Source organism: Girardinichthys multiradiatus, chromosome 12 (genome assembly GCF_021462225.1).
Source record: "Girardinichthys multiradiatus isolate DD_20200921_A chromosome 12, DD_fGirMul_XY1, whole genome shotgun sequence".
NCBI lineage: Eukaryota > Metazoa > Chordata > Actinopteri > Cyprinodontiformes > Goodeidae > Girardinichthys > Girardinichthys multiradiatus.
This window is the reverse complement of record NC_061805.1, coordinates 12,373,925-12,388,866: the sequence shown is the minus strand read 5'-3', so window position 1 is coordinate 12,388,866 and position 14,942 is coordinate 12,373,925. Positions and strand designations below refer to the sequence as shown.

At 41.3% G+C, this 14,942-nt stretch overlaps 1 protein-coding gene across 1 annotated transcript in view; it reads left to right on the top strand.

Annotated features, from left to right (window-relative positions):
• adam28 (ADAM metallopeptidase domain 28) overlaps positions 1–11,895 on the top strand; it is a 28,683-nt gene extending 16,788 nt beyond the window's left edge. The window contains exons 12-22 of the mRNA XM_047380510.1: positions 2,263–2,440; positions 5,955–6,044; positions 6,804–6,999; positions 7,096–7,204; positions 8,063–8,219; positions 8,313–8,393; positions 8,976–9,069; positions 9,173–9,278; positions 9,362–9,455; positions 9,531–9,626; positions 11,204–11,895. Of these exons, the coding sequence (XP_047236466.1) occupies positions 2,263–2,440; positions 5,955–6,044; positions 6,804–6,999; positions 7,096–7,204; positions 8,063–8,219; positions 8,313–8,393; positions 8,976–9,069; positions 9,173–9,278; positions 9,362–9,455; positions 9,531–9,626; positions 11,204–11,236 (1,234 nt within the window). The 3' untranslated portion in view covers positions 11,237–11,895. The remainder of the gene's footprint in view (positions 1–2,262; positions 2,441–5,954; positions 6,045–6,803; positions 7,000–7,095; positions 7,205–8,062; positions 8,220–8,312; positions 8,394–8,975; positions 9,070–9,172; positions 9,279–9,361; positions 9,456–9,530; positions 9,627–11,203) is intronic.
• Positions 11,896–14,942: the final 3,047 nt, after the last annotated feature.

Genomic DNA, 14,942 nt, shown 5'->3' with positions numbered 1-14,942 from the left:
TGAAAAGGAACTGCAGGTTTGGGTGGTTTGATTGAAAATTCTGCTGTATCGCTTTTAATATACTTCCATCCACATTCATCAAGAAGCTCTGGGATTTGAACAGCAGTGCTTCACTGTATGACTAGATCCTGGTCGTCTTGGCAGATGGACTTGACAGGTGGGATCGATCAGACGCGTCTCCTCGTACACTCTGAAGCTCAACACTGGTATCCCTCAGGGATGTACTGTATGCTCAGCGTTATGGCTTTGTAAACCCTGGTCATGCACAATTGTACAGCTAAATGAACTGATGGGCTGGGGCTGCTGGCTGAATGGTTGGGCGGACTTGGCGGTGTGCTGCTCTGCTGGCTACTGTGTTTGGGAGGGGGACGGGGGGATTGGGGCGCCGGGCTAGAGGGTGGGTTGGGGGATTGCAGCGTGTGGGGTGGGGGGGTTGCGTCTTCCTCTTGTATGTGGGGTTACAGGCACTTGGATCCGCTGAGCGCAATGGTAGAGCTGAGCTGGATAATGTTTCTACCTGGGCTATCGTTGCAGTGGCAGTGTTGTGTTGTGTTGTGTCTGTGTGGCTGTGGGGACATGGTGGGGGACGCCGGCCCCGAGTGCTTGCCACTGGCCGGGGACCTCTTGTCAGGTGAGTTTGTCCCATCTTGGTGTGGGGTCGGGGGTTCTGTTGTGAGCGCGGTGTTCGATGGTGTCTGCCCTGTTGCCCCTGTGGGCGGGAGCTGGGGTGGCATTGCGCAATGCCCTTGCCTGGCAGTTGCAGTGCCTTTGCCTGGCTGTCATGGTGCGCTGTGTGGTGGGGGCGGGACGCGGCGGGGTGTTTGGAGCGCGGCTGTGTGTGGCGCTTGTGCTGTGTGGATGTTGCTTCGTTGGCTTTTTGGGGATGAAGCTCACCTGTGGGGGTATGCCAATGTGCTGTGGGGAAGGGATTTATGGCTTTTGGGTTCGGGGGGCATGTGTTCGATATCTGTGTCCTGGTTGGGGGTGGCCCTGTGGGGAAATTCATGTCGGGGTTCATTGGGGGTGGGGGGCTCATGGCGTTGGGATCAGAATTCATTGGGGGGTTGGGACTATTTTATTTTGTGGCGGCTTTGGTTGGCGGGCTGGTTTGGACCATGTGGACCCCTCTTTTGCACATGGCCCCCTCTCCAGATGAGGATGGGTGTTGTTGGGGACTGGGGTCAGGGTCCGGGCCGGGGTTGCTCAGGTTCAGGCACAAGCTGGGCTAGCCCGGACCGGGTTCAGGTGCTGGGGCGGTCTGCACCTGGACCTGGGAGTATAGAGTATGTATGGGAAGTGTGAGTGAGTGTACCACGTCAATTGTTGTTTGTCTTTACGTTGGGTGCGTGGGTTTTTATGTGTATGCATGAGGGTGGGAATGTGTGATTGTGACTGTGTGTGCCTGTTTTGTGTGTCAGGTTGGGTCTTGGGTTGCTCCCTCTCCTTTATCAGTTTAGGTCCCCATCAAATGTGGGGCCTATTCTCGCCACGCTACCTGCTAGAGATTGGTGTCTCTGCCCGCCGGTGTACTTGTGGTTCTCAGTGTCCAGGGCTGGGTGCTTTGGTGTTAAGATTAGATTCAGGTGTTAACAGATACACAAATGTTCTATATTGAGCCGCATTTACCACTAAATACATCTTGCATTGAAAAGTACCGTGCACTTTTTGGTAAAAAGGCTGCTAATATGAACGTTTCTGCAGGTTTAGAAGCAAGCAGGGTGTTATCTTGTATTCTCCTCGTCCCTCTTTCTTTCCTCCATTCTATTCTGCTTCTCCTCCGTTTTCCTTTTTGCCCCCCCTTTCTCTCTCTCTTTCATGCTTCTTTTATTTTCCTTTTCATTTCTGTCTCCGTGTCCGTAACAACTGAAATTGTCCCAAAGCAATTTCTAATAAAATTTCTTTTTATAAATATCAAGCAGAGCTTTAAAGCGTTAGCCATAATGCTCCACTTGTGAAAGTAAATCTGTTCGGCTTTTTCTTGGCACTCAGACAACAATTCTGAGGGCTACTCTGCCGGACAGGACACGGTAAAAAAAATTTAAAATAAAAAAATAAGAATAACACAGGCAAAATACAGAAACAGCAAAGTTCTTACAGGAATACCATTAGTAGATTACTTGATCCCCCCTGCTTTACATCATGATACTAAAAAAAGAAAATTGAATACATTTATTGTCTGAGAGGGTTTCTTGAATGACTGAAGACTTTACTAACTGCTGTGTCCTACTTTGGAGCTAACAAAGTTAATTTCTTGTTTGGCAGCTGGAATATTCCACGCACATTCAGTAGCTGCAGCACCATCAACTACGAAAGGTACCTGACAAACCGTAACCCCAGCTGCATCTTGAACAAACCAGACTACATGAAGATTATGGCTCCTGCAGTCTGTGGGAACGGCTTTTTGGAAAAAGGAGAGCAGTGTGATTGTGGCACTGTGCAGGTAAATAAAAGCCACCCCATAAAAAAACCTGGCCTTACTTAAATTGCTATGCTGCTTTTCATGAAGAGAATATTTCACTGTTCATAATTTCCTTAGAAGCTGACTTCCAAAGAAATTTAGATGGTTTTTAAAATTGGATTTGTAATTGCTTTAATGCTAATTATTTCCTAGCTCTTGTTGTCTGAGTGCCAATAAGCCCAACAGATTTACCTTGACAAGTGGAGCATTACGGCTAATGCTATAATGCTCCGCTTTATATTAAATAAACTTTATTAGAAACTGCATTGGGATTTTTTCAAATGCACTGGATACAGAGATGGAAACAGAAAGGAAAAAAAGAAGCAAGAAAGAGAGGTAGGGCAAAAAGGAAAAAGGAAAAAGGGAGAGAAGGAGAAAAGAACAGAGGGAACAAAAAAATGAACAGAATACAAGATCACACCCTAGAAGAGTGCTTCCACACCTGCTGAATTGCATATACAACAACAGCAATGTTGCCGAAAAGTGAACAGTACAAATGAATGCAAAATGTATTTAGTAGCAACTGCAGCTCAATATAGAACATCAGTTTATCTGTTAACACCTGAATCCAAACACCTTTGGGTGCACGTGTGAGCGTGTTTTTGTACATAAGGTTTCTCCATAAAAATATGATATAGCAAATGTGAGGAGCCACAGATCTGTCTCCCTGGACCCAAGACAGACACAGAGGAGATCTGAGCCACATACACCCAAAGACTCACCAGAGCAAGGGAACCCCGGAGCCAGGCGGCCCAGGCCCCGGCAAGCAGCCACTGGGAGTTAGCCGGCACACACCCAGGCACCCAGCCCCAGAAAACGAGAACCACCAATGCACCAGTGGGCAGAGACACCAACCACTGGCAGGGAGTGTGGCGGGAAAGAAATATGCCCTACATTTGATGGAGAGCCTAAGCTGATTCAGGAGAGAGAGGAGCCCAAGACCCCAACCTGACACAGAAACAGGCGCACACAGTCACGCTCACAGATTCACACCCTCATGCGTACACATAAAAACACTCACACCCCCAACGTAAAGACACACAACAATGGACGTCGTACTCTTACTCACACTCCCCATACATACTCTATACTCCCAGGTCCAAGTACCAATACCCCAAAGGGGCAACCGGCCCCTGGACCCAGGAGGTGGTCCCCTACCCTCCGGGTGTGGAAACAGGCAGACCGCCCCAGCACCAGCCCAATGAATTCCGATCTCAACCCCATGAGAACCCCACCTACCATGAACCCCAACATGAATTTCCCCACAGAGTAACCTCCAACCAGGACACAGATATTGACTACATGCACTGGGTTACTAGTCCCTGTCTGGCAGCACGTACCCGGGGCCAACAACCCCCACCATGCCACCGCAACCACACAAACACACCACATCATCCCCACTGCAACAACAACCCAGGGTAAAACACCAACCAGCTCTGCACCACCATCACCGCACAGCCAAATGCCGGCAACCAGACATTCAAAAAGAGGACACAACCCCTCCACCCAACACGCTGCAACTCCTTCGTACCACCCTCCGGCTCACCTGAACCCAAGGTTGCTGAATCCAAATGCAAGCAAATCACTGATTTTGCAAGGCACTAAATCATGAATAGGTCAGTGAGAAACAACCTGAAACATTTGATCCTCTAAAACTAATTCTGCAAAACTGAACATAGATACTCTTTAATTCAATAAAAATTTGCATCTGCGGTTCCTAATGATTAAAAGGACAGTTTAAAGGTGAAACGTTGAAACAGAAAAGGAATTAATCCCATTGTTTATTTGATCATGTTTTATAAAGAAAAAGGTTTCAATTCAATATGAGAATTCCTTGTGTATGTAAAGTCAAATTGAAATTCATTAACACTTTATAGATTTGATTGTTGTCCTCCAAGACTTCCTTTAAAGATTGTGGGGCTTGTCACAGTGTTTGCCTTTCCACCTGCTGTTTACTGAGACATGACTGTTCTTGGTGTTGAAGAATTATGAGTGACAACCTTTATGACAAACCCCAACATGCTTTAAAATAGCTAACAAGCCAGGTGATTCAGGGGATTCAGAAATGATAATCTTATTTAGATGGTTTTGCATTATTTTGTGATGTGCTAGACAACTACTTAAGCATTACATTTTTTAAAGGCTTTTATAAGCAAATTCATCCAATTTATACAAGGAGTATATAATCACAGAGTTAACCCTCTTCATCAGTTTGCTGTAATGGATATCAACTTTTCGACCCAATTGCGACGATGCGGGCCCTTAATTGGTTTTTTAGGTTTCGAGTAAATGCTTGCTTCTGTTTATCCAGATGCTATTTAAGAATTATAATTTCTTCGTTGGATTACACTCCCAGGGAGATTTCTCACCATAGGTCCAAAATGTTGTGATTTTTGAAACACTTCCGTATCACCTTTCCTTTGAGATATCATGCTGGGAAATGCAAAGATCCTCATCAAACTGTTCCTGGGTTGATAGAGGAAGATCACTCATGGATTGCATCGGGATAATACACTGTTGACACTGTAAGACAGTGGTAGAGGTTTGTCCTGTAACCGGTGGGTCGCCAGTTCAAACCCCTGCTCTGTCTGTCTCATTTGTTGTGTCCTTGGGCAAGAAAATTCAGCCTCCGTGCCTGTTGATGGTGGTCAAAGGGGTTGGTGGTGCCAATTGCATGGCAGCCTCACTTCTGTCAGTGGGCCCCAGGGTGTGAATGTATGAATGGGTTAATGACTGATTGTAGGGTAAACCGCTAGGGTAAACGCTTTGGGGTCTCTGGGGACTGGTTAAAGTGCTATACAAGTGCAGGCCATTTACCTTTTATTGTAGTGCTCATCTTTTCTTTTGTGGACAAATGATTTGCCAGATGTCCATAATCAGAAAGAGGATTCATAAATACTTCCTGCAGAGTTTTAGTCTACCTTTGGTGTTTTGTTGGAAAAAGATGCTTTTTGCTGCCCTTCTTGTTAAAAAGCAGCCATCTTGTCTTATATGCACTGCACTGGTGGCAACACAATTCTGTAATGCACTCCCCAAGAGGAGGCTTTCGATGTCCTGCCACAATCTTGGCTTGTTACTGTTACCTCTCGCCTAGAAGTTCTTGTTGATTGGAGAAAAATGCTCCTACAGGTGCAATATTAGAATCATCTTTAAAAGTCACAATTTTATTGAAGCGAATCTGCTTTTCTGATTAGGTTGACTGAGGGATTCCATCAAAATTTGTCTACATCTTTCCCTGTGTTTAGTACATGACTGTAGGGAAAAAAATTCTTTAAGGACAAACTTCGCAATTAATCAACATTCATAGGATCACGCTGCACCATGATCTAAAACAATGTAAATTGTCATTAAAAAAAAGCTGCAAACTTTGCAAAATACAACACCGGTGTTACAGAATGCAAGAGCAAACAGATGTTACAACAGTTAATAGCACCATGTTTCACATAGAGTATCAGCTGGGGGAGATTAGATGTTAAACCCAGTGCTGTCTTTACAGGAATGCAGCAACCCATGCTGCAATGCCACCACATGCACCCTGACAGCAGGTTCTCAGTGTGCTGAAGGCGAGTGCTGTGACAACTGTAAGGTGAGGTAAAACTTATTCCTCAATCCACAGCTAACTTTAACTGCCCTCTAACAATCTGTGAATTTAACAGATTGTTCTGTACGCTGCTGCCCTCTTGTGGTCTTTTGAGTTATAACAAATACTAATGTGAAAAAGTACAGATTTTGTCTGGTTTTGTTTTGTTTCACACTTACATGTTTTAGATTATGAAACAAATTCTAATATCAGACAGATAAGCTAAATAAATACAAAACGCAGTTTTCAAGAGATGATTTCATTTTTTAAGGGGAAAAAAATGGGCGGCACTGCTTTATCTTAATCTCTGTAACAGATTGTCTGTTTTGTGACTAGAAATGTTTCCAAAGAAATTAATATGTCTCTTTTGTAAGCAAAGGAAAAGTGTGGCACCCTTTTTCTTTAAACTGTTGAAATGGTATGAGAAAAAGTTTAGCCACAACTTTTTTTCAAAACTACAGTGATATAAGTAATCAATACTGACCTCCAGGAGGTTTAGAAAGGAAAATATTTCTCTGAAATAGCTCACTTATTAGATCTAACAGATCCAAACCATATTGCCCCAGGGAGGGACTAAAGTGTTACTTTTAACTACATATTATATTGTACTATTCTACATTTTGATAAAGCATACATCACATTCTGTTATATGTACAGCATGAACTGCATTCAAATACCTGAATGCTATAATTGTAACAATACCTATAACATTAGAACCTTAAACTGTAGAATCATATATGAAGTAATCCAGTTTGCTCCACACAGATCCAGCCTCGGTCCAAGGAGTGCCGCAGGAAGCAGGATGACTGCGATCTGGCAGAGTACTGCGACGGGAAGAGCGCCACCTGTCCTGAAGATGTGTTCGCTGTGAATGGAATCCCGTGTGAAAAGGGTTTAGGATACTGCTACAATGGCCAGTGTCCACAGAGGTCAAACCAGTGCATTAAGCTCTATGGGACCAGTAAGTGTCTCTTTTCTAAGTTCTATCATGGAGATGTTTCAAAGCGTGAAAAATTATATGACTGGCTGTTAAATTATGATTTTCTACTGCGCTCAGCTGCCACTGAGGCCCCTTCATCCTGCTACGAAACCATCAACACCAGAGGATTGTACTACGGCTTCTGCAGACGTCTCTCCAATTCCCAGTTCATCCCCTGCCAGGCACAGTGAGTCTCAGCACAGTGATCTGTGATCATCTACTATGATATTATTATCCACTAAGTAATTCACCAAACAAATCACCGGTAATTGACTGCAGACCAGGCAGTTTTTCTTTCATCAGCTCTGATCCGTGATTGGCAGGACCAAAAAACTAGCTGTTTATTAAATGCCACAACCCTAATTTCTGCATGAACAAACATGTTCTTGTTTGCACTTCAATCTGAGTTAAGTAAGGAAAATGTTTGATGCATTAATAGAGATCATCTTGGAATCCTAATTGTTATATTGAACTTTTGATTAATACAACGTTAGGGTAGGAGGTGCACCAATCGGCCAAAGTTTGCAGTTGGATAATTTACCCTTGATCAGCTCTGACCATGATCAGCAGAACAAATCCTGAAACATTAAATAAATCCTAAAACGAATGTCAACTAAAAACTCCCGTTATTCTTCAGTCAATAAACGTATCAGCTGCATGAATATTCTTTGACTTTAGGGAATACCAGGTGGTGGTAAGCAACATACACATTGCATAAAACGGTGGATAAACGAGGGATCATTTTGTAATTCCTTCATTCTTCTGTGGCATTAAAATACCAACTCTGCAGCTATGTCTCATAGGCCTTAGAGCAAATAAAGAAAATCAGAATCAGTCAAACTCTGAATGACTGGGACTTCAAAGATAACCAGGAATCAGAACCCTTCCAGAATCAGAAAGAAAATCAGAATCAAACCTCAAAGAAAAAACACACTAAAATGTCTGATTGGTGCATCTCTAATCCGTTGGGATACATTTCCCCTGAAGCTCTCTCAGCTGAAATACTGCGACTAAAGTAAATATGAACCTAATCTTTCTTGTGCAGAGATGTTTTGTGTGGGAAGCTCTATTGCCATGGTGGCAATAATGAACCAAACTACGGCCGTGCGGTCTCAGTCGGGACCTGCAAGGGATCTTTCTTTGGAGACTACACCAAAGACTACGGGCAGGTGGATGAAGGCTCTGTATGTGGAGATGGAAAGGTAAATTTTTTTCCTCTTTCCAGGAATATACACTTTTAGATTCATTATGAGGCGGACGCCATAGCTTAAAAGGCTTTATCTGTGTGTTTGAAGGTGTGCAGCCAGAATCAGTGCATGGATCTTGAAAGTGCTTACAGAAACACAAACTGTTCAGCAAAATGCCAGGGCAACGCAGTGAGTACAAACCAACATGACAGCTTTTCTAAACAGTACCGTTTTTAGATAGGAGTTAAAAGGATGGGTGGTGATAAACATTCTAAAACCTGCATGACATAGGCACCAACTGTTCAGCTGGAGGCATCATATGGTTTCTCTTTTCTCAGAGGCCCGATGTAAATGTCTTCCAATACATTTTCTTTTGACAACCGATAACGTTGCTTGAGATATCAATAAAATCTTTAAAGCATAAAGGGAATTTTACATTTTTAAGTAAATAGTGAAGACGCTAAACATATATAGCAGTCTGCTAGTCAGAGAGCATTAAAAAGCACTGTAGCATGTTATTAAGATGAACCTTTAACTGATCAAAAAAGCTAGTGCCTCTCCATTATGCAGGACTTAGACTGTTAGTCTATCATATAACATCCCGCTAAAATAGCAGTGCTTTTGTACGCCAATGTACATCTAGTCAATCTGATTTATTTTCTATCTAAATAACTAGATAAAACAGGACGAAATCTATTATAATAAACTTTGTACTGAAACTGTCCAAAGTCCAGTCTGGTATGTTTTCATGGTCTAATGTGGATTATTCAGGTGTGCAATCACAGGAGTGAGTGTCAGTGCATTCCTGGTTGGTTGCCTCCTAACTGCGAAGCAAAGGATGACGCTTTCAGTAGTCTTTCAACCGGTAAGAACCATCTCCAGATGTTCAATAGGACAAAATTTGGATGTAGATCATTGCTTTGTATTGCTGCATCCCAGCTAAACTCATTTTAAATTCATTCCTGCAGGAGCAACCATTGCAATCTCCATGGCTGTTATTCTGGTGGTCCTCGGCCTTGTTTTTGGTGCTGTGGGGTTCATGTGGAGGAAGAAACACAGTCCCACTCTGCCAGTGTAAGCAATTTTCACCTTTATAGATGAGGTTATTGTTGCTGTGTTGTGTTCCCAATGATGATGACTTAATCCTTTCCTGACAGTTCGCAGATGTACAGGAAGCCACCACCAGCCAGCAGCTCTGCTCCACATATCAACCAAAACCACACCATCAGTCAGCCCATGCCGCTAAGACAGGTAATGCTTGAGTCATTACAGCGTAATGTAAATACGCTGCTCAACACAACTCCTAATTTATGGCTAAAATCTTAGGCACCAAAACTGAAGCCCAAAGGGACTCCACCTCCACCACCTCCAGCAGGGAACCGACCCAAACCACCGAGCCAGAACTACATAGCTGCACGCCAGGTGACCACATTCTCTTGCACAAAGCTCACAGTAACACTGACATGTGTCTTCAAACACAGCTTTGGAACAGCTGAGAAATTGGTAAAAAATAAAAATTGACCACTTGAGGGCAGCACAAACAACAGGAAATACAACACTGATTTTAATAACCAGCCCAGCTCATTTTATAGTTGACAAGTGGTGTAAATCTCACTTCTACTGCAATTTTTTTTTATGTCCGTTCTTGCAATAATTTTGATAACAGCGACACATTACAATTACATAAATATCAGTTGAAGCCAAAAATAGGAAATGTTGAGGAACACTGAAAAAAAAAAACTAAATTGTAAATTGAGAAAACTGGTAATTGCTGAGGGTGACTGGGCGCAACTGAGCTTCTCGTGCCATTTGCCAATGAATTTTCCCTCTTATAGATTTCTTATGTCACACTTAAATGTTCCAGATAATCACACAAAAACTAAATCCAAAATGCAATTTTGAAAAAATAATTTAATTTATTAAGGGAAATAAGCTATCCAAATCAACCTGGACTAAACGAATTGCCCTCTAAAATTGGTAGTTAACTGTGATTAACCTCATTTTTTGGTTGACAGTCACCAGCCACACCCAAGCCTGCCTGCCAGACCTGTATCACGAAATCACTTACAATGTACCTGTTGGGCAACATGTAGTAGGTTAAAAGATCTCAAAATGCAACACATCATGCCCTGATATAAAGAAATAGATAAAGAACAGATAAGACACAAAATCTAAGGAATCTTTCAGTGTGGAAAGGGTAACAAAGGCAGTTCTAAGTATTTGGGAATCCAGTGAACTGCAGTTGGAGCCATTATATGTGAAGAAAGAAAAGATAGAAAAGTGCTGAATCTTCCCAAAGTATCAGGGTAACCAAAATAACTAGAAAACTGTACTGATGGCTCATGCAAGAGAACATAAATGAACCCAAAACAACAGCTTAATCACTGCAGTTCTAGCTAGCCCTTAGCAATAAGAAAGAGACTGGGTAAAACACAAAACCCCTAAACCACTGCTGAGCAAAAAAAACAAACAAACATAACAGCCTGTCTCATTCTCCAACAAATATCAAAATGATCCATCCCAAACCCATGCATGCAAGAAATCCTCCAGTGTAACAAATTCTGCAGAGATTGGACCAAAATTCTTCCACAGCGATGTGAGACACTCCCTGCCCGTTATCACCAACACTTGATTGTTGCTACCAACTACTTTTTGTATTTCCTCGGGTTATCTTTGTCTGATACTTTTTTTTTTTTTGAAGATTTGAAACATTTAAGTGTGACAGAAAAGCAAAAGCAATCTGTAAGGTGGCTAAGACTTTATCACAGTATTTATCTATATCAGCACAGGATTTTTGTAATCCAAAATGTCTACAGCCGAAAACCTAGAAGAAATCTGCCACTTCGATGCCTGTCAGCAGTTATTTTAATGGAAAAATCATCTTATTACGGTGGAAAGGGAAACACATTTTAAAAGATTTTGAAATTCTGAACCATAAAAGCCAAACAAGTTACCAATTTACCAGAATCAGTAAATTATTCCATGTTTTTGTATCACAGGCTCTGAGACCTGTACCTCCACCAAAGGTCTGACGTGCAGCACAGTGCCAAGTGTTAGTAAGCCCAGGGAGTCCTTCCTTATGGTCTTCAACAAAAGGCTGCTGGCTGTCCACAGAAACAGAAGTCCTGTCTCCATGGTCTCCTGCATTTCTAAACTGCAGCACCTGAGCCTTAACAAAAAGTACAAACTGAACTCTGTTAATGTGTGGCATCTACGATGGAATTCACAGGGATTCACTTTATGTTTTGATATGGCACATTTCTATATAAACTCGCCCTGAATGTAATAAATGCATATTATTTTGTAACCTTGTTGGGACAAAGCAGCTTTTAGCATCAGTGTTCTATCAGTTTCTATGTCACCCCTCTGGAAACCCCTGATGGTGGAATGTTTGTGGAATCGGCCCAGGTTTGAAGGTGAGGCGGTGGTTCGCAACAATGCTCTGCAAAATGCTGCATGCTTGGATTTCATGTTCAATATCAAGCCATGGCTATGTTAGGAAAACTGTGAAATGTGATTATGATTTTTAGATTTATATTATATTTACGGTCATTTTAAAGTACAAGCTGCATTTTTTTTAAATACCTTTACTCATGTTTACACCAAAGTACACCAAATCATTAAATGTCTGCTGGTCATTTAACATGATTTCCAGGTGAATAAATAACTATTAGAGGTAGACTAAACGAAACATACTTGATCAAAGTTTTAAGTTTATAGTTGTTGTGACTATGAATTTGGATATATTATTTAATATTAATACCTTAATATTTTATCAAATACTATTTCGGTCTGTTAAGGGTTGTCCTGTGAATACCAGCCCAGTAAGGCGGTGGTATTAGGACAAAATAGAAAGGTGTGAGACGAGCTCTGACATTATTGAACAGCATAAACTGCACATATATGGAATGAATTCACACAATTTCTTAAAATACAAGAATTTATTAACAAAAATAAGTCAACTCAAAGTCAAACATATTTCAATCAACAAACTCTTTACTATGCTAAAACAATCCAACTAAACTACCAAGCAGAATTAAAGAATAACGAAGACTAATGGGCTATGTACAATATAAGTTGATTAATGATAGTTAAAACCATGACAAAAAGAGTGATGTAACATTACCATGCAATGTTTATGTTTGAGAACCAAGGATTATCTTGAAGAATCTGGAAATGAAGTTAAGTTAGTCTTGGAACCAACTTAAGCAATAATCAGCATACCTTTAGACAACCATTCACAATGCAAGATCAGATAAAATATTATTTTAATAAAATTATATTTTAAGAACTAATTCTCAAGTGTTTAATTAGCTGCCTTTATTTATTAAATATTTAAAGAAATATTAAGGAAATAGTAAAATATTTAGCAGTTGAAGCTAACAAAAGAAGCTGATAGCTTAGCACCAGAATCAAACACACACCTTTAAAAATACCGTTAATAAAAGGGTTAAAATGCATAAGCGCGGACGGCGCGTTATGATCAATCTTCTGTGTTTAAAATCACCCTTTAAATAAAGTTTGTCTTAACTTCAAAAACACACAAACACAGACCACAAAGCTGAGCACGTGTGCTGCAGATAGCCTGCTAGCACTAACATAGAGTTCAACACAAACAAAACCAAACTTCATAAAATGAAAAACGTTCAGATCATTTCATCCTAAATATTTCTCTGCCCAAACCCTAACCTCGTTTGAATTGTGTTGAGGAGGAGTTGTCCGGGCGACGACGTTTGAAGAAAGCTCTGTGAACAAAGGGTTAGCTCCAGCTAACCTCCGTAGCTGTGGGTGAAAGACTGCTCGCTGTGTCCGCCAACCAACTGCACAGTTACTGTAACCACGGTGATGCGGTGCCGGTTTCCTTCCTTCAGTCTGGGAAAACCGCTCCACTAGGCTTCGTAGAGACAGCGTCTCTGCAGAGGATTCTCTGGAACACAGTTTGCTTCTGCAGGCCTCAGAGAGACAATCAGGCAATGCTTGTACCTTAATTATTCCCCTTCTTGAATGAATACCAGATACACATACAGCAATTCATCCATACTTAACTTTATGCATATGATCGATGATCGTATGACACCCTTGGATCCAGTTCAAGAGTTAAGTCTGTATGCCAGCAAAGAGCGCGCTGTGCCTCTCTGTCCAGACCCCAAGGTGACCCGCGTAGCAGAGGCAGGATGTAGCAAGAGTGGTGCTTTTATTTGGACAGTGACATCCCAGGAAGTCCGGAGTTACCCCGTTTCCTGGCTGTGTCGGACATAGGTTAAAGCAATTTATTTTGAAAGTTCCAGGAAAGTCTGTACTGGCCTTTCACGTTGTAACCATGGCTGTGGGTCCTAACATAGTTATTTAAATTTTGTCCTATAACACAATGATGATGATGCTACAAGCAGCATAATTCAGATAACTGTAATTGTTACAATTAACATATATATGAGAAACAAACCACCATTTGGTTTTATGGGTTTAATACTCCTTAATAGGAAGCCATAAAGCCAGGTGGTAGAGGAGGGGTGGGGGATTAGCTAAAGAAGAGTGAGTTTAAACTTAGGGGAATGTCACCACCATGGTTATAAATTACAAACGCTTTGTACAAGGTGATATAACACATTACTGTAAGAATTATGATTATTGATTAATTAATATTTATCAAGAATTATAATTTAAAATCATTATTTGAAAGAAATTAATTTCTTAACCAAAAATCATCACTTACGAATAGAAATCAAATGCCCTCTGGTGTTGTGATTATGGGCTCAAAGCTCTTTAATAATTACAATTAGTTATTTATCATTAATAATTGATAAATTATTAACCAAAACCACAAAATGTCACCGTTTATTCAACAACTTCATTGAAGGTGGGGGAACTTCGACCTTGTTTTGACAGATAAATCACTCTTGCACGGAATAAACACAAACGCTTCTCTCAATTATATATATGAAGATTTATTGAAGCCAAATAATACTGATATATCATTATTCTGGTCCAAAAATCTTCACCTAACTAACAAGCACTATTCTACACAAAGGGAATAAAAATGACTACCTAACAATAATAAGAAAAGAGAAATATATGCGCATTGAGTGTCTATGAAGATCAAACCAGCAGTTTTATGGACAAAATGTGCAATTTGGGTTAGATGGAAAGAGAAGTCCTCCTGGTGTGCTGATGTCTCAATTGTAGCAATCAGCTGTTAAAACGGTAGCACCACGCCCCTTAGCCTCTAGCAGCTGATTGCCCCAAATCTCGAACAAAGGGTCATAAAACTCTGAGGCGGGAACTCAGTGGAAAATCTCCAGCAATAAAACTAGAACAAAGAGTGGTCAGGCGAGGCCCAGACCGCAGTTGCTTTGAATGAAAAACTTTTAAAAGTCCAACTTCTAACTCCTGGCTGATTTGGGATCAGCCGGACAAAACATGAACACACACAATTCAGCAGCGCTTGCGCAGCAAATCAAAACACCACTCAGCATAAAACACTTCAATCAGTATTGCATGCAAAAAGTTGATACCTTAGATTAACTACTGGTGAATCTAAATCAACTTAACTCTGCCTCATCCTGCCCAGACCTCTAAATGCACATATCCGGTTTAATATGAAAAGAACAAAATTAACTTTGACGTTGATTTCTTCTCTTCTCTGGTTGACATTTGGTCAGGTCTGAAGAAAAATGAGGGGGGAGGGTCACGCGTCCGTGATCACCTCAAGGAAAAAACAGTAAACTTCTCATTTGTCCA